The sequence below is a fragment of the Wolffia australiana genome, chromosome 2 (assembly GCF_029677425.1).
Source record: "Wolffia australiana isolate 7733 chromosome 2, ASM2967742v1".
In the NCBI taxonomy this organism is placed as follows: Eukaryota; Viridiplantae; Streptophyta; class Magnoliopsida; order Alismatales; family Araceae; genus Wolffia; species Wolffia australiana.
In genome coordinates this window covers 6,883,541-6,903,061 of record NC_135836.1, presented here as the reverse complement: position 1 = coordinate 6,903,061, position 19,521 = coordinate 6,883,541, and the positions used below count along the sequence as shown (strand labels likewise).

Here is a 19,521-nt window from a genome sequence, read left to right as displayed (position 1 = left end):
ATTACTCGTTCCGAAAAAAGATGGAGCTTGGAGAATGTGTATCGATAGTAGAGCCATAAAGAAGATCACTATCAAATATATATTTCCCATTCCTGGACTGGATGACATGATTGATATGCTTTCTGGTGCTAGATTATTTTATAAGATTGATTTGAGAAGCGGATATCACCAAGTAAGGATTCATGAAGGAGATGAATGGAAACTGCTTTTAAAACTAAGGATGGTCTTTATGAATGGTTAGTTATGCCATTTGGCTTGTCAAATGCACCTAGTACATTCATGAGGATCATGATCCAGACCCTTAAACAATATCTAAACAAATTTGTGGTCATCTACTTTGATGATATTTTAATTTATAGAAAGGATAGAGATGAAAATGATTCTCACTTGAGAATGGTATATCACACATTAAAATCAAAACAGTTCTATGATAATATTAAGAAGTGTTCACTCTATCAGAATCATGTCACCTTCTTAGGATTCATTGCTTCATCTCAAGGATTCTCTGTTGATCCCAAAAAGATTAAATCCATTTTAGAATGGCAAACCCCTCGCAACATTCATGATATTAGAATCTTTCATGGGCTAGTCATCTTTTGTAGATGATTCATTAGGGACGTAAGTTCGATTATGGCTCCAATTACAAGTTGTTTAAGGAGAAGAATTTTTATCTGGACAGCTGATGCCCAAAGATCCTTTGAAAGCGTCAAAATCAAAATGACCCAAGCTCCAATACTTAAATTACCTTATTTTTCTAAAGTTTTAGAAATTCCATGTGATGCATCTGGAATTGGTATTGGTGGTGTCTTGAGTCAAGAGGGTCATCCTACTGCCTTCCATAGTGAGAAATTAAATGATGCTAAACTCAAGTATTCTACTTATTACAAAGAACTCTATGCACTCATTCAAGTCCTTAAACATTTGCGTCAATATCTTGTCAGAAGAATTGGTCCTATATTCTGACCATGAGGCTCTTAAATATTTGAATTCCCAAAAGAAATTGAATGCGAGTCATGAAAAATGGTTAGAATACATCCAAACTTACAATTTTGTCATCAAACACAAACCAGGGGTAGAGAACAAAGTTGCTGATGCCTTAAGTAGGAATGTCCAACTATTATCTGTACATAGTAGTCAAGTCCTTGCTTTTGAAAGTGTTAAAGAAGTTTACAAAGAATGTCATGATTTTTCTGAAATATATGCTCAAGTCCTAGACAGCCCTTCAGCAAGGTACCCATACAATCATCTTATTGATGGTTATCTTTTCAAAGGGAACAAATTGTGTATCCCAAAAACATCCATGTGTGATTTCATCATTTATAAGACGTATGTATCTAACATGTAAAATATACCATGAAAAACATGTAAGAGAAACTCCATATTTTTCATAAATAGGCTCAATGACTTCAAAGGCATGAACATTGTTAATAAACATTTAATAATGAAAAAAATATCCATCCAAAAAAAAATAAAAATATTTCTAAATAATATGATCAAAAGTTGTCAATATAAACAGACAATAGCTTGTTAGTTTCATCAATACTCATTTTAATCAGTAGCATAGTCCCTGCCTGCTGCGAAAGTGTAATCGGAGTATCTTCATATCCATAATGAAGCCAAAGTGAACATACTATCCTTAATGCATGGAAATATTTAGACAGTTATTCAGGAAATTATACAAAACTTTTGATTAGAAAATTCATTCTTATTTTATACGTCTGGCCCGGTCTGGTCCAATCGAAATCTACTACGACTGTCTGTCCGATTTCTTGGACGGGCCAAATTTTCCCACTTATAGTTCCAGATCGTCCGGGACGTGGAGGATGGACGGGAGGGGATGAAGATCATCCTGTTCGACGTCCCAGAATTAGTGCAGGGACGCGGACGGGACGGTTTTTTCGTCCCAGACCTCCGGACAGGATGATTTTTTCATCCCAATGGACAAAAACCATCTCATCCGTTTGTCTCAGGACGAATTTCCGTCCCGGTTTTTATCCAACCTCACGGACGGGACGGCTTTTTCGTCCTAGGACAAAAAAACCGTCCCGTCCGCGTCCCTACACTAGTATAGTTCCCGATCGTCCTGGATGTGTGGATGATGAACCATTTTTTTGTCTGAGACCACCGGATGGGACGGTTTTTTCGCCCGTCTGGATATTATCAAACCTCGCGGACGGGACGATTTTTTTGTCCTGGGACGAAAAACCGTCCCATCCGCGTCCCTATACTATAAATCTCGCTAGTTCTCTCTTTCTCTCTCAGGTCCTTATCCGGTCGGACCGGACCGGCTCAGACCGCCGGCCCGGTTATCTTGACGGACCCGATTTTCCGGTCCGACTTCGAATAATTAAAATTTAATTTTTATAAAGTTCGCGCGCTCTCTCTCTCCTTCTCTCTATCTCTCTCTCTCTCTCCCTATATCTATCTCTCTCTCCTCTCTCCCCGCAATCTTCTTCTGTCCCCACGTTTGTGTTTCTTCTGCTGACTTCCATTCCGTTCGCGGTTGATCGGAGGGATTTCCTCTTCTTGCTCGTCTTCCCGAGTCGATCGGTGCAAGGATCTGAATCCGTTGCAGGCGGAACCGCGCTTGATCGAGGAATGTGGCTGAGGCCAATGCTTCATCTTTGATGGTAATGCAACTCAAGATGAAAGCATAGGTTTCACAGGAAATTGTAGTTTTTTTTCCATAGGAGATTATCTTGTTGTCTTGTGCGCGTTTTTTATCTGCTTGTTGCCTCGGCGTTTTTTTACCTGCATTCTTTGTGTTGTGGATGATACGGAGCTTCTTTCAAAGTTTTTGTGGTCCTTATTGTGTTGCTTACATTTTTATTCAGTTTTCTTCTCAGTGAATTTTCTTTTTGAAAATAATTAACTTTGTTTGACAAAATAATTAACTTAGAGTCAGTGATTTTAGATCATGTGCGTGAGCTTCAGAAAAATAATGAGAGATCTTTAAACAAAAGAATAATTATATTGCAAGATCTTGTTTTTGACAATTTGAGTTCATTTCAAGGGATCCTAGCAGCTTTTTCCCATCATCTTAATCTGGTAATTTACGAGTAAAAAAAAGTACTAGGGGTTTTTAAATATTATTAGTGCGATTTATGATAGACACTAAAAGTGCTAGGTTCTTTTTCAATAGGAGAGTTACACGACAGTACGAGAGATGTGCCTTTAAAATGCACGCTGGTCTCCTCCGTTATTAAGAAGTATACTTACTGATCTGATACAGCGGAAAACACTCCAGTTTTCAATCACTCCTTCCCAGTGTCCAGGTTTTGATGCCTGATGACCTGGCATCCTCGGACTTATATCTACCTTCTCTTTTTCCAAAGGTAATTCCTGGTCTTTTAAAAGAATTTTGTCTGATTACTGCGTTTGCAAATGTTGGGCAGTGTTACTCACAATTCAGTTAATATCTTTACTCATATTTACCGTGCGTGTTTGTATATTTACTTGTGGATCCCTGTCCTTTTTTACGGTTGTAAATTTGATAAATAGTGGATCCTAATTTAGAAATAAAGGGTCCGATATCCTTCAGTAACATAATCAATATAAACTTTATCATTTCTTCCAAACACATCATTCTCTTTTATACTACAATGTGATAACATAAATGATTGATGGAGGCTCAATTCAGAAACCAAAGTGTGATCTTGATGCCATAAGTTAGATAACAGAGGTTGATGGGAAAAAAAGATGGCGGTCGGAGCAAATATGAGCTCCTCGTTGACAGCAGCCTTGATTTTTTAGTTATCTTTGGTCAGTTTGCCTCGGATCCAAGGGCACATAGTTATTGAAATGTTTCGTAATGGTTTGATGATGGAGATGCCATTTGAACTTGGCTGAGATCCATCGCAGAAACCTCTGCTGTTGGCGAGGAATGCCGCTTGGAGTAAGGGTAATAGACCCCTCGAGCCAGATGAAAACCTTGGCGACAATCAATCGCAGGAGCATCATCATCGGCGATCAAAGAGACCCATCAAGGTGTACTGAGCTATGACTGGTAACAAGAAGGGCTATAATCTCATCAAGGGGGACATATTCTAGAAACCTCTGCTGCTAACGGCAGACGTACTTCATAAGCACAGAGGAAGGGGTGTCTTATCACTGTAATTACAAGTTTGGGCCAAGCCGTTGATGGAAGATAACTTTGCAGATTCTGATCTTTCATAAAGAAACACATGGGGTAAAACGACTTACCAGATGGGTAGAATCTTCCGCAAGAGATCGGGCAGCAGAAGGGGCCAATATATTGATGGCATGTTATTTAAGGCAATGCAAGGATGTACATCCAAAGTCAATGAGGTTGATCAGAAGGGCATCCCACAAGTTTATTTGCCTGAAACCTAAGGATAAGTCTAGCTCAAAATTGATTTGTCACTCTTATTTGTAATCATTCTGGGAGATGTCCAATCTTCTATACTTGGAGTGTGTCTTGCAGTTGATTTTCTACTGATGGAATTAGCAGGGATATATGTGATAGTAGGCATGTCCTTGTTGACTTCCTAGGGCTGGACTCAGTAACTCTGGTGATTACTTATATGGAAACTTGAGCAGGGCAATCAGGTAGTCATCCTGAAAGGCGACACTTGATTGTCTTGCACAGATTTATCGTTTAGTGCAGTTTGAAGCCTAATTAAGGTTGGAATTCCCCAAAGTATTTGACAACCCTTTGGAGTTATCCTCACAGGGTCATTGATCACAATATCTCCTTATTGCTCCTGGAGCACCCTGTAAACTTCAGACCATATTGCTATTCTTATACTCAGAAGGATGATAGAGGATAAAAAAAATAGAAGAACTTTCTTCATTCAATTACAGGGACAAGAAAAATAGAGGTGAAGTCAAACGTTACACATACAATACAGTAGTCGTACTCAAGGAGATCCAAGAAGTCGCCTTGTAAGTGATCCGACGTGGTATCAGTTACCCTCTGCTTCATCCTCCTATTTTCCAAGTTGGTCCGAGGGAGACCCATATCACTTTGGCTCTAGTGTCTTGTAATTGGGTGGTTCTGTGAGTCGTGGTTTGCAAGCGATAGAGGGTGAAGGATGATGCTCTTTGCTAAGTCAGATTCTGTCCCCAAGAAGCAGCAGAAAATATGCGAGGGCAGCAGACAATGAACAACTTGTGAGTAGCGGCACATGAGTGACTGCAGATGACATGACACCAGCGCACGAGCGGTGGCATGTGAAGATTGACAGATGGTGCAAGCTGTGTCAACCAGGCAAATGTGCAGTATCCTCGATAGGTAGACTTCACAGGGTTGGCGGCAGAAGGGAAATGTAGGACAAATTTTTGGCAACTCAACATTTTAAAGAAAATTTAAAAAGGGAAATCTTTTTTGTTTTGAAGAAAAAAAAGCAAGCTTAATATATTAAATGAGGTTAGGATCCTTGATCTGAGGTTGATGATGACGATGTGGCATGCCCAGGTCCGTTTGTCTCCGCCAGAGATAGTGCCATCTCATCAAATGGTGGGGCCAAGGCATTTGCCCAGCACTATCTCCGATTCGTTGTTCCTCTATCTCAGACAAATTTTTTAAATGCTTTATTTGCTTTGTCCATGAAAATTTTCTCTGACGATGCATTGGAAATAAGGTATCATCTTAAGATCGAGCTGGTCGTGATGGGGGAAGTATTGGTGTGCAGATTATATTAAGGGTTCTTACTCCAATATGTTTCATTTGATATTTTTAATATTTTTCAAAAAGGGGAAAGGTCATCTGATATGATCCTCCCTATGGGGTTAATATGTCGAAAAATATAATTATACCCATGACCCAAGGGGTTCCTGATAAGATCCCGACTCTGGTCTCGTATCGCAGGGGAGTAGACGGGTGAGGCGAGGTAGAAGTTCCCGGGGTAGAGAGGAGAACGGGAATGGTCGGGGGAAGGCCGAGCTGAAGGGGAAGGTATCAGCCGGGGACAAGCCGCCTGAGTACGCGGTGAAGTAGAGATGATCACAAAGGATGGGGATCGTAGAAGGAGAGAGAAAAATCAGACCTAGACGAGGAGTGGGGGAACAAGAACACTTCTTCTTCTTTCTTCTTCGCTGGCCTGCTATAGGGAGGGCATCCCTATTTAAAGGAAATACAACAATCACTAAATGACTGAAATGCCCCTGTGGGCTAACATGACTAAACTACCCCCTAGGAGCCTATCAGTTCCACACCTTCCGTTCACCTCCTCTTAACTAAACAGAGACTCAACTCTCTACACTGTGTACAACACCCACAAGCAACACCTCTTGTCCTTTGAAAATGACCTTGGTGTGGTGCAGCCATATTGCCCAGAGCACAGGAAACAGCTGGTCTTGCCCCCTGGATACCCCGTCTCGTAGAGAGTCCCAGAAGGCCTCCTCGGAGGAGACATCCACCCCTGTCATAGACTAGCAGTCAAAGGATATGGGAGCAGTCTTCTTTACCCCCTCTGTGCACACAGCACACTTTGCCAGGACTTCCAGTAGCCATTTCTTGAATTTTTTATATACTCTGACCTGTATCAATTTTATTACTTTTTTCCACGAATCTAAATGATAAATTTTGTGCTGATTACACATTCAGAGATGTGAAGGGTGTTTATGTGCTCTAATGTTTTGTGTTTTATTCTCAAGGAGCGTGAAATAACATGCTTTAAATACATCCATGTGTCACGTGACTGGATAATTATGGGTTGATTGGCTTCTTAAAGTCCTGAATAATGTCCATGGAATTCAGTTCTTTTTTACTTGGGTTTTTTTGTCAGGCTTCTTTCACAGAAACATGAGAAAATTTTGCCGCTGACATTTATTCAATTGTCAATAGCAGATTGAAGGTGGTCTAGAATCATTATGGCAAACCAAAGTGCGACTGGTGAAGGTAGGAGACTTGGACTGCTTTATCTTTTCATTCTGACAAAAGAATCTATTCCTGGAGTTTCATTGTAATCAAATTATTGATCATGCTCCTGCAGCTAAACGACTATCTGATGTCTCAACATGGTTGAATGCTCTGTTCCCTAACCTGAACTTACCTTTAGAGCCTCATGAGGAGGAGCTCAGAACATGTTTGCTCAGTGGTGATATTCTGTGTGGCATCTTGAGCAAATTGAATCTGAAATCTGAACCAGAGGTAATATCATATATTTTTGCTAATTTACTTTTGGTTCTTTATGGAATTTTACTCATTTTTGAGACAATTTACCTTCTTTACTCTGAGGGATTCTATGTAATTTTTGTCTTCAATGGTTTCTGTATTTTCCTCAATAGTAGTCAGATCTCAGATCTGTTCTTGGTATTTTATTATTTTATGGTTCAGGGCCAAAATGAGAAAGAGCGGGTCCATAGCAAACGATCTGAAATTATCAAGAATTTTCTTTGCGTTATTGATGGAATGAAGTTGCGAAGCTTTAAAGAACGGGACCTAAACCAGGTCAGCGAACAAACACTTCCAAATTAATTAAAAAATAAGTCCATGTCTCTTTGCCTGTTCATGTCTCTTTCGTTTTTAATTTCAAGGTAGTATCATCTTGTTTCAGAATATCTTGATCATCATGTTTTTATTGCCTGTTAGTGCAGGGATCAATGTCTGTCGTTGTAGATTGTCTTTTATCCCTCAAGGCATACATGGAGTCCGCAGAAGATAGTATGAATTCTCCGAATTCACTGTCTAAACATGGATTTTTATCCAGGAAGAGGTGGAAATTTCTTGAAGCAGATAAAATTCAGGGGGAAGACAAATCTAATGGTAATTCTTCTCAGAGTGTGGAAAATTATCCTGTAACAGGGGAAGGAAAGCGCAGGAACATTTCAGATTTGAAATTTCATGGTGTTCTGAGAAACTCCGGGACATTAGGTGAACTTAAGCTTTCTTTCATTTCCGTACTTTTTCCTTTGTTGCTTTGCCCTACTGTCACCCATTGGTTATCTCAGAGGACTCAAGACAATCTGATAGACAAATTATTCTTGCTGAGATAAGATACATTTGATCCTTCTTCGATAGAGACCTATGTCAAGGTCTCTATTTTTGGTATCTTTAGAACTCCTCACATGGTCACGATTTGTCGTGTGTTTAATCATGCACGTGATTAGTTTGATATATCTTCTGAAGTTGATACAATCCTTGGGGTTGCATACAGAATGGTTCTTGACAGGTTTCCTACTAAGTTAATGATGTTTCTTTTTTATGTAGATTCACCCTCAGCATTGTCACATCATACTGGATACAAGTTTCATGAGGTATTTCAACTGAAACAGGGGCGCTATTCTGATCTTTCGCCAGCCAAGATTTCAGAGCTTCTTAAATCAAATGGGGTAGATGTAGGTTTTATTGCTCTAAGTTGATTGATAATCTGTTTCATGGTCTAGACCTTGATCTCATCTGTCTCAGTACTTGCAGAAAGCTCCAACGCAGACACTCTTGAGTTTTGTGAATGGGATACTTGATGAAAGCATTGAGCGGAAGAATGATGAGATACAACATGTATGCTATTTAACTAATGCTTGAACCAGTCTCTTACTATATTGGTGCATAGCTACTTCTATGGCTTTGCAATACGGTTATCTTATATGGTTTCCTTGACCTTATTGTTTCTTCATACCTGATGAATTTTCCTTTAGCGTTCTGCATGTCTTTTGAGGTGGGTCTTACAAGAAATTGAGAGAAGGATTTCAACCCAGGCAGAGCACATTAGAAACGTAAGTGAAGTTTGTGTCTTAATGCAGAGATACATACATTTTCTTATAACACGTGCATCTTTCAGCAAAATAATCAGATTAAAGCACGTGAGGAAAAGTATCAGTCAAGAATCCGGGTGCTGGAAACACTTGCAAATGGGACCAGTGAAGAAAGTCGGGTAAAGGCTATTCTTGGTGCCGTATTTTTTGGAGTACTTATTGAGAATTGACTCAAAAAATGTCTTTCTGCAGATGGTGACTAATCATCTTCACTTAATCAAGGTTCTCTCTTCCTCTCTTTAATCAATCGTCAAATACATTAAATAGTTTTACTTGTACTTTGCACTTATTTTATCAAGCCTTGGCGATCTTGAATTTCCAGTTTGAATGTCAATCCATTTTCCTTCCACTTGAATGTGTGAAGAATACTTAACGATGTATTCCCAAGTATTCTGCTCCTCCAGTTCTCCGAATTTTAGGTAGGATTGTTTTGCTTTAGTTTTTCATAGGTTCATATTTATTTAAGTTGATTAAGGTATTATGACTTATTGGCGTATTCCTATATGATAGTGGCATCCATGGACATAGGTGTTCCAGCAGACTGATGGAAACCCTAGACGGGAATAAGCTTCTTCTTGAGCAACAGAAAACCTCACTTGCTCACCATTCAATCCTGATTTAAATACCAGGTAAAAAGATACACATATTGGGCCGATAGTGAGGCCCATTAGTCTTAAAAACGAAATTACATAAAACAGAAATAGAGCAGTCCTGCTGACACCCCCTCTCAAGCTGGTAGGTAGATATTCTGCATGCCCAGCTTGGAGTATAGTCGACGAAATACACCTCCGGCAACTCCTTTCGTAAGTAAATCCGCCACTTGATGAGCTGACTGGATGTATTTCATTTGAATCACTCTGGCATCAATCTTCTCCCCAATAAAATGCCGGTCTATCTCTACGTGCTTGGTTCTGTCATGTCGAATTGGGTTGTGAGCAATATCAATAGCTGACTTACTGTCACAATACAACACTGTGGGGCCTTCTTGGGATATATTTAGATCATGTAGAATACCTCTGATCTATAGGACCTCACAGATCCCCTTAACAACAGCTCTAAATTCAGCTTCAGCACTGGATCGTGCTACCACCTTCTGTTTTTTGCTTCGCCATGTAATCAAACTACCTCCCAGGAATGTACTGTAGCCAGTGTTTGACTGACAATCCAAGACTGACCCACCATAATCTGCATCAGTATACGCCTCAAGTGTCAGTTGCCCACCTCTTTGAAATACCAAGCCATGTCCAGCAGTGCCCATTAAGTAAGCAAGGACTTTAAATGCCGCCTGCATATGAGGTTCTCTGGGATGATGCATAAATTGACTCAAAAGTCCCACCGTCAAGAATAGCGCATTAATTTACCAATTAGTCTTTGATATTGTCCACGATCAACAGGAGCAGCTTCTTCACACAACCCAAGCTTTAAATTTGCATCAATGGGTAGAGGAGATGGTTTGCTGTTAGTCATACCCATTTCTTCCATGATGTCAAGAATATATTTTCTTTGAGAGATAAATATACCCGCAGGAGAATATGCCATCTCAATTCCCAGAAAATAGCGCAACAACCCTAAAGATTTGATATCAGATGTCTTAGAGAGTTTTTCACTTAGCATGGTAATTTCTTCACCATCATTTCCAGTAACAACAATTTCATCAACATATATAAGAAGAGCAGCCATTTTCCCATTTACACCTATCTTTGCAAATAAGGTATGGTCTCCATAACTAGGTCGATATCCCCTGTCTCTAGTAGCTTGCGAAAACTTCCTAAACCATGCTCTTGGCGACTGCTTTAATCCATATAATGCCTTCTTCAGCCTGCACACATGACCTTTGCATCTATATTGATAATATCCGGGAGGGAGATCCACATAGATTTCCTCACTTATGTCTCCATGGAGAAATGCATTTCGTACATCATACTAATATAACTTCCAATTCAAATTAGCAGCCACTGCAATAAGGATGCGTATTGTGTTCAACTTTGCAACAGGAGCAAAAGTTTCATTATAATCAATGCCATATGCCTGAGTATAGCCCTTTGCCGCTAATCTTGCTTTATATCTTTCCAACGTACCATCTGCTTTGTATTTCGTGGTATATACCCACCTGCATCCCACAGTCTTCTTTCCATGAGGCAAAGTAGTAATATCCCAAGTGTTCTTGAGCAATGCATTCATCTCCATATCCATAGCTTCCTTCCAATATGGATTTTTCAAAGCCTCTTCCACTGTCTTTGGTATAGGAATTGCATCAATTCCAGCTAGGAACGCTTGATATTCTTGGGAAAGATGTGAATACTGTACAAAGTGTGGCCTTGGATATAGTGGGAATTGTGTACACTTTCTCTTTCCCTTTCTTAAAGCAATCGGCCAACCTTGATCAGATTATGGAAGAACTTGATCAGTTTGTACATTCTGCCCTTCCTCCATGTTTGTAGGTAACAAGGATCTGTCACTATCATTCTCTGTGATTCCAATCAAATTATTGTCCTCATTTGACTGCACATATAATGGACTCTCTTCTTCAATTGTCTGCACTTGAACCTCAAGTGGCTCAATAGTAACTTCTCCTTTATCATTATTATCTATAGCTGGTGGCCACGTCATAGTTGGTAATTCAAGTCTCCTTTCAACTTGTACTCTGGATCCAGTGATATCACTAGATTGGTCGTAGTATTTTTCCAGCTTATTAAATGTAACATCAAATGATATAAACATTTTCTTTGATGGCGGATGATTACACTTATACACTTTCTGTGTCAACATATATCCAACGAAGACACACTTAATAGCCTTTGGACTCAATTTGTTGACAGGATCATGAAGATGGACGAATACTGTGCACCTGAAGATTCTTGGCTTTAGACCTGTTTTCATCTTGACCGAAGGAAAAAAATTGAGCCATGAGATCTATTGGACTTTTATAGCCCAAAGCTTTAGATGGTAGATGATTGATCAGATGTACAGCTGTTAATACAGCTTCTCCCCAAAGAAATTTGGGTACGCCTTGATGAATAAGTAAAGCTCAAGTTGTCTCAACGATATGTCCAATCTTCCTCTCCGCTACTCCATTCTGTTGTGGAGTATACATGCCGGACGACTCATGAACAATACCCTGCATTTAAAAAAAATCTGCAGCATTGCATTAAAGTAGTCTTTTGCGTTATCAGATCAAAATTTCTTCATCAATATACCATACTGAGTCCTCACCAGAGTGACAAAATGCTTAATGTTTTCTGTTACATCAGGTTTGTTTCTGAGAAGATATACCCATATGAGGCGCCTACAGTCATCGATAAGTACAAGGAACCATCGAGCACCATTCAGCGACGATATACTATAGAGTCCCCATACGTCACTATCTACAATATCAAACCGATTGATACTCCCCTCACTCCTGTTTTTAAATGAAGATCTTTTATGCTTAGCTAACTGACATGCATCACATATAAGTTTGGATAAATCCACATCACGTGAAAAGGTAGGAAACATTCTTCCCAAAAGTTCAAAAGATGGATGTCCCAAGCGAGAATGACATAGTTTAATTTGTTCTACTTTGGAAAGATTATCTTCTTCATAAGTCCTTCCTCCATTTGCCATCACCACACCACCAGCACCATCATTCACATTCAGCAATCCACCCTTCTCTTCAACTGGTCCAGTCTTTAGGCTCAGCTTCTTGTCATATACGAAACAACCACAAGAGTCAAATGTTAGAGTGAGAGGAGAGTCTTTGACCAATTTTTGAGGAGAAATTTATTGTGCCTTACACAAGGGGACATGCAAGACATTCGTCAGTAATCCCAGATTTTTAATTTTGACAGTCCCAGTACCAGCAACAGGGAGTTTTTCTCCCGCCATCAATACACGACGGTGGCCAAGGCATGTAGAATATTCCACAAATTTAGAACGAAAAGGAGTCATGTGATCGGTTTCCCCGGAATCGATTATCCAATCTGTGGGTTGAAATGAATCATGGGCAACAAAAAAGGAATCCTCACCAGTGCAGGCCATGGAAGTACTTGGGGGACACACCATGTTCTTTAACTTTTCCAGTCCTCCTTGAGTGCATAAAAGTTAGTGAGAGTAAGGTGAGAAGCATCATCACCATCTGCAGATGGCTGCTCTCCTGTTGCTATATCATGTGCCATTGCAACATTTACTTGAGTCTGTTGAGGTGGGTGACCATGCAGGTCCCAACAAGCTTCTCTCTTGTGTCCTCTCCTTTTGCAATATGAACATACCACTGGTTCCCGGGTCTGCCAGGTAGACTTCCCTTTTTGCTGATTCTGATTATTCCCTTGACGTGGATAAGGCTTGGCAGACTGATTATTCCTGGTAGTAGCCCCAAGTCCAGTGCCAATACCCCCATTGGGACTGTAGACGACTTTTTACGGCACTCTTCTTTAAGAACATGCTGTATAGCCTGTTCCAAGCTTAGAACTATTTCTCTATTAAGTAGTTGGCGTCGCATAGAGTCATATTCTGGATTTAATCACATCAAAAACTTGTATAGATGATCTTTCATTGTATACTGCCGGCAGGGCAGTCAGCTTCAGCAATAGGCCTGTAAAGATCCATCTCATCCCAGAGAGCTTGAAGCTCACATACATATTCCTGAACTGTTCTATCACCTTGTTGAAGGACTGCTTTTGTAACTAGTTCATATATACGCCAATCATTGTTTGTCTGTAGACAAATCTTATGAATTTTATCCCAGATTTGCTTTGCAGTTGGAATTAGAAGTTATTTTGAGATAAGATCCCCACGCATACTGCTGAGAAGCCATGTTTTAACAGTGGCATCTTCTGTTTTCCACACTGCATAGCGAGGACAGGAAGGCGGCATTTCCTCAAACAGGTGATGAGCGAGTCTTCTCCCTTGTAGCACCATTTCAACGAACTTGCTCCAATGCAGCAGATTTAATCCTGAATACTTCATAGACTCTGGGATTCTATGGTTAATCACAGTGGATAACTCAGATCCCTGTTGATTAGGTTGCATATCCTGTAACAATATAAGACCAAGCAACTTGATGGCGATCACACGTGTCTCACGTTCACAGCACGTGACGTCCATGACTTTCAAAACACGTGAAGAAGAGGAACTGTTCTGTCTTCACAACACTTGAAATAAAAAAAAAGCTAACCTCGTCACATGGTACAACGAGGATGGCGAGAAGAGACTTAGACGCCACAGGACGATCTCCACCAGGACACGTACGCCTCAGTAAGAAATCTTTGCTCTGATACCATGACATCCATGGACATAGATGTCACCAGCAGATTGATGGAAACCCTAGACGGGAATAAGCTTCTTCTTGAACAACAGAAAACCTCACTTGTTCACTATTCAAGCCTGGTTTAAATACCAGGTTAAAAGATACACATATTGGGCCGATAGTGAGGCCCATTAGCCTTAAAAACGAAATTACAAAAAATAGAAAGTAAACATAAAACAGAAATAGGACAGTCCGGCTGACAGATAGAATTTCTGAAATCCTCGATGCACTGTCAGCTCCAGTGAATCCAGTATGGAGAAGGTTTAGAGCAGCAGGGTGGAGGAGAAGTCGAGCAACACTATTGTAACACTGCACTTGTCTATAAGTTAGGGGTAGCGTTCATTTTGAAGTCCATTGTGGGTTGGGATCTTAAGATCTGAATCTGAGTGCCTTATGACGGTCATGAAAGAGTAGACATTACATAAGGGTAATAAAAAAAAGAGTGAGGATGGTAAAATGACAAATAAGGAAAAAAACACACTTTTTCATACCTTTAGGAGGTACAGAAAGAAGTCCTTGACAGAGAGCAATCTAATGGTTTCCGTGCATCAATTTAAACACTTGTAGCATATAAATGGAGACATTCTGAGCTCAACCGTAAGGCGTGTCGTGTGCAGTAAATGATATTGTATCTTCTCATTATCTTCTTTAAAGATCATAGGATTGGTCTTTCTTTTGGTATTGTTTCAAGCATCTCAATTTACTTAAAATGTATTCTGTGATAATATATGTGTTTATAAACTCTTCAGGCAGAGAAGATTAAACTTGAAGAGAGAAAGAAGCAAGAAGACCAAGATCGCTATAGGTTATCCAAGGAGAAAGAAACCTGTGATCTCATGGTCGCTGAGCTTAAGCAGGAAATGGAAAAGAATGTTAAGTCACACGAGCAACATCGTATGTCCATGGAGATGAGGGCAAGGGAAACTCAAGCTCAGTTGGAAGCAAGAATAAAAGAGATTGAGTTCCTTCTGGAACAGTCAAAGCAAAAGGTTGCAATGTTGGAGGCGGAGGCTGCATTGAGAGCCCAAACCTGGAATGCAAAGGAACAATGTTTCAAGAAATTTATGAGTTATCAACTACAGGCAGTGCAGGTCTGATCTGCTTTTTGTTTTGTTGCTTTTTTGCTGTTACAATATTTTATCGACATTATCTGATTTTGGGAAGAGATGGCCAGAGCTTAAGAGTGTCATCTGACTCCCTGAGAAATAAAGTTATGATGGTGCAAAGTACAAGTCAGGCTGATTTTGCCAGCATGGGTGAGATTGCATTGACATTGTTGCTGGTTCTTACATTTCTGGCCTATATGACTTTGTAAACTTGGCAGCATAAAATTTTATTTTTGTGATTTTTAGGGGTGACGCTCAAAGGACTAGCAGAAGCTTCGGAGAATTATCATGCTGTCCTTGAAGAAAATAGGAAGTTGTTCAATGAGGTTCAAGAACTAAAAGGTGCTCATCAAGCAAATCCCGTAACATTTTGAGTGCTGTTACCTTTAAGCTTACTTTTTGTTTTCATCTCCTGCTAGGGAACATAAGGGTATATTGTCGCATTAGACCTTTCCTTCCAGGACAGAAATTAAGCCACTCCACTGTGGACTACGTTGGGGAGAACGGTGAACTGCTAGTCATTAATCCTTCCAAGATGGGAAAAGATGGGCATCGGATGTTCAAATTAAATAAGGTTTTCAGTCCTTCTGCTTCTCAAGGTGCCTATCTCCAGACTTTCTCCAAATTAGTCTTAACATTATTTAAAACTTTGATGAAACGTGGCTACTATTCGCAAGAAGACTTTCGGTACCATATATGTTTCAAACTTTTGCAAAAAAATATTGGAACGTTTGCAAATAAATATCCGCTGATTGTTACATATATTTTTCAAACTTTTGCAGAGGATGTATTTCTAGATACAAGACCTTTAATAAGATCGGTGCTAGATGGTTACAACGTTTGTATCTTTGCTTATGGTCAAACAGGGTCTGGGAAAACCTATACAATGGTAATATTACATTTTATCACCTAACTTTTCAAATTGACAACAATTTTTTTATGCTTTACATTTGTGCTCTCAGCGTTACTCGTTGATTATTTGGTTGCTGATGCCACATTCTTCTGTCTATTTATTTTTCTCTTCAGAGTGGACCTGACATTTTATCAAAGGAAGAGTGGGGAGTAAATTATCGTGCTCTTGATGATCTATTTCAAATATCTCACAAGAGAAGAAACATTTTCAATTATGAGATTTCTGTACAAATGGTTGAGATATACAATGAGCAAGTCCGCGATCTTCTCACAAATAATGGCCATCAGAAGAAATATCCTTTTTCCATTTAACTTAATTAAATGAAAGTCTTGTGAAAGTCTGGGATTGTTATGTTGGGATTGTACTTTAACTGTTTCTCCAAAATTTTGGATTATTAATTTCGTCTTGAGTGTCTTCTCCTTAATTCGAATACGTTGGGGATTCTTAGCGCTTCCCAGCCCAATGGGCTTGCAGTTCCTGAAGCTAGCATGCATCAAGTCAAAGTGACAACAGATGTTCTTGAATTAATGCGACTCGGTCATGCAAACAGAGCCGTGGGTGCCACTGCTCTTAACGAGAGAAGTAGCCGGTCACACAGGTCCATGAATTCCTTACCTGAGCACTATAGTCTCTTTTTGGATTTGGCATGTGCAGACCACACTAATGTGGGATGTTGGAGGGGATATTTATGTTGGTTGCATTTCTTATCAACGTCAACAGATGCCAATGTTGTCATCACCGTCACCGTTATTTGTTTATATTTCATCAAAATCTCTGTCATCATCATCACCATCGAGTCTGGCTGATGTTGACAATGACATTTGATGTTAATGGGGTTAACTTTTGAACTAGACTTTTAATGAGGTTACAAGTTTCGTTAACGGACAGCATCAACCATCTGCGATGCTCCCATTGATGTCAATGGTAATTGTTAACCACACTAAAATTAATGAATGGTGTCATTGTCAACATCAACAAGGGTCAATGATGTTGGAGATGACATTGACGATGAAATTGATACTGATGAGTGCCCAACACTGTTTGATTATGAATGACTGGACCATCTTTCCTCATCATACTGCTTTTGATTAATTTCAGCATCCTCTCCGTTCATGTACGGGGGCTCGATCTGGAGAATGGAGCATCCTTGCGTGGCACACTTCATCTAGTTGATCTTGCTGGAAGTGAAAGAGTTGATCGTTCCGAAGCAACTGGTGACCGCCTGCGAGAAGCACAGCACATTAACAAGTCCTTGTCTGCTCTGGGGGATGTCATTTTTGCACTTGCGCAAAAAAGTCCTCATGTACCGTACAGAAATAGCAAGCTGACTCAAGTACTTCAAACTTCTCTTGGTAAAAATCTTAAAATATTTATGCATAGATTAAAATTCTGTGTCATTTTAGAATTTAGAATGTGCCTCATCATTTCTTTGTCAGGTGGTCAGGCGAAGACCCTTATGTTTGTACAGGTAAATCCAGAGGCAGATTCTTATTCAGAAACAGTAAGCACGCTCAAATTTGCTGAAAGGGTCTCTGGCGTTGAGTTGGGAGCTGCACGGAGTAGCAAAGAAGGAAAAGACGTCCGAGAATTAATGCAACAGGTTTTTTGTGCTTTCAACGAGAATATCTTTCTCTTAGTTCCATATCTGGTTCTGGCATTTGATGACTTTAAATTTTATATTTCTTATCATTTCATGAACATTTTGATCTTCGATTTCTATTTTGCGGCTTTTTAAATATTTTCTTCTGTGAGTAATACTTGGGAACATCTCTTCTGCCTTAAAGAATGTCACCGAACCTGAGTGTAGGCAGACCAATTTTCTTCTTTGTCTTTGTTTAGAGGCGTTTCTTGTTGGTATGATTATTCCTAGAGATTTACAGATATTTTATTGCTGCAGTCTTTTTGAGTTTCTTTCCGTGTAAGGGAACATGGATAGCATAATATAATCATTCCTAAACACTGAAAATATGTTCGCATAATCCCAATCAGGTGGCATCTCTCAAGAACATGATAGCTATAAAAGACGAGGAGATTGAGCAGCTGCAACTGCTCAAAGATGTAAGGACACAGACGCCACTGCCCAAGGCAGAGAAGCCGGGGACCAACGCCCTACGGCACTCTGCCTCATCCCCTGGCCCGCTCACTCTCGGTGGTGGGGGCGCCCCCCGAAGCCACCGCAAGCTCCTTCTTAGTAGAAATCCAGGGGCCCTCTCTGATGGGTATAACACCTCGGCAGACAGCGATAAGCTCTCTGAAACTGCTTCTCTCCAGTCTATGAATGATTCTGGGCACTTCGAGGACGACTCGTCATCGAGCCATTGGAAGCAGGCAGGGGAGAGTAACCACCTTCATCATCAAGGCCTCGGCAGCTGTGCGGACTCTGAAGAGAGAATGAGTGATATGTCTGAGGGTACCCTTTCTGTTGGAGTGGAGACAGATAGCAACACTGAGACAAACATCATGGCCTCGCAGTCTAGCAAGTCTCTGGACTTGGCTGATAAAATGTAAATAAACTAGCATCTTTCTTCTTGGAATCAAGCCCATGCTGAGATTTCTGTTCATCAATAGTGGCAGGTCAAGAAGTGCTCGGCTATCCCAACACGCAGCTCAACAGAGTTCCCGGGTTGGCCCCGCTTCAACTCTTTCTCAGTCAAGGACTTCAAGTAAGTAATTTTTTTTCTGTTTTTCATCTTTTCTGGACCCCAAAAAAGAGACAAAGAAAAGAGAATTAATAATGGTTAACTGGGCGATCGCAACAATGAGTCGCCGTTATCACATCCTGATTCTTCTTAGAAGAATCATTATTCCATCTAACCTGAATCACAAACTCATTTCTCATTCCTTCAATCATCTGGTTGAATATTTTTCTCTATTTTTAAATGTTAATCGTCATTATTCTAACACAGGATGGGCTTTTATTACTCCAGGTGTAAGAAAAGTTCCAGTTAGTAGTCGACCTTCATCTTCTTCATCAAGGCCAACTAAGGGCTGGAAATAGTTGCAGATGTTGAAGGAGATTCACAGAACAATTTCCACGGTGGAAAGCCCTCTCTATGTATCTTCTCTTGCACTACTGAATTCCGCAAAATGATAAAGCAGGTATGAGAGGGACTTCTATGCTAATCAATAACTAATATGCTTAGCTGTTTAACCCAAACCTACGGTGGCTTTTGTTTTTTTCCTGTTGTTCCATCCTTTTATCATCAAGTGCGCATTGTACCACCATATTAAGTGATATATCTTTTGGGCAGCAGTCAAGATTGAGCCCTTTTCTCCCAGCCTGTTCTTGACTTAAATGTGCAGAGCCACGTGAAATTATCATTGATTTACATTAGTTACTTTATAGAAGGAGCTCCGTGCAGGGTTTCGGCCACGGCAAATCGGAGGTTTTGGTTGGTGATTTCAGAGGAAAAATATGGTAATTCACTCGTTCTTGGTTGGGCAGTTTTGGTTGCGAGCTCACTAACTCTCTTCCTTGCTTGTGCTCCATCTCTTACTTC

General features: G+C 40.1%; 1 protein-coding gene across 6 annotated transcripts; it reads left to right on the top strand.

The window, feature by feature from the left end:
* The first annotated feature begins 2,417 nt into the window (after window positions 1–2,417).
* Window positions 2,418–19,299, top strand: LOC144716650 (kinesin-like protein KIN-14C). 6 transcript variants are annotated; one of them, XM_078591840.1, is made up of 23 exons: window positions 2,418–2,630; window positions 3,143–3,335; window positions 6,812–6,862; window positions 6,957–7,114; window positions 7,301–7,414; window positions 7,561–7,837; window positions 8,174–8,301; window positions 8,372–8,464; window positions 8,602–8,679; window positions 8,745–8,837; window positions 8,911–8,940; window positions 14,752–15,093; window positions 15,177–15,258; window positions 15,355–15,450; window positions 15,528–15,707; window positions 15,891–15,997; window positions 16,135–16,313; window positions 16,455–16,619; window positions 17,120–17,373; window positions 17,458–17,621; window positions 18,011–18,525; window positions 18,590–18,684; window positions 18,949–19,299. In XM_078591840.1, the coding sequence occupies exons 3-23, from the start codon at window positions 6,835–6,837 to the stop codon at window positions 19,017–19,019; spliced, it is 3,249 nt and encodes a 1,082-aa protein (XP_078447966.1). In that variant the 5' UTR covers window positions 2,418–2,630; window positions 3,143–3,335; window positions 6,812–6,834; the 3' UTR covers window positions 19,020–19,299. The 6 variants fall into 6 exon arrangements, with proteins under 6 accessions (XP_078447966.1, XP_078447967.1, XP_078447969.1 ...); XM_078591841.1 differs by having other exon boundaries at window positions 6,809–6,862; XM_078591844.1 differs by having other exon boundaries at window positions 2,419–2,630; window positions 8,381–8,464.
* The last annotated feature ends 222 nt before the right edge of the window (window positions 19,300–19,521 follow it).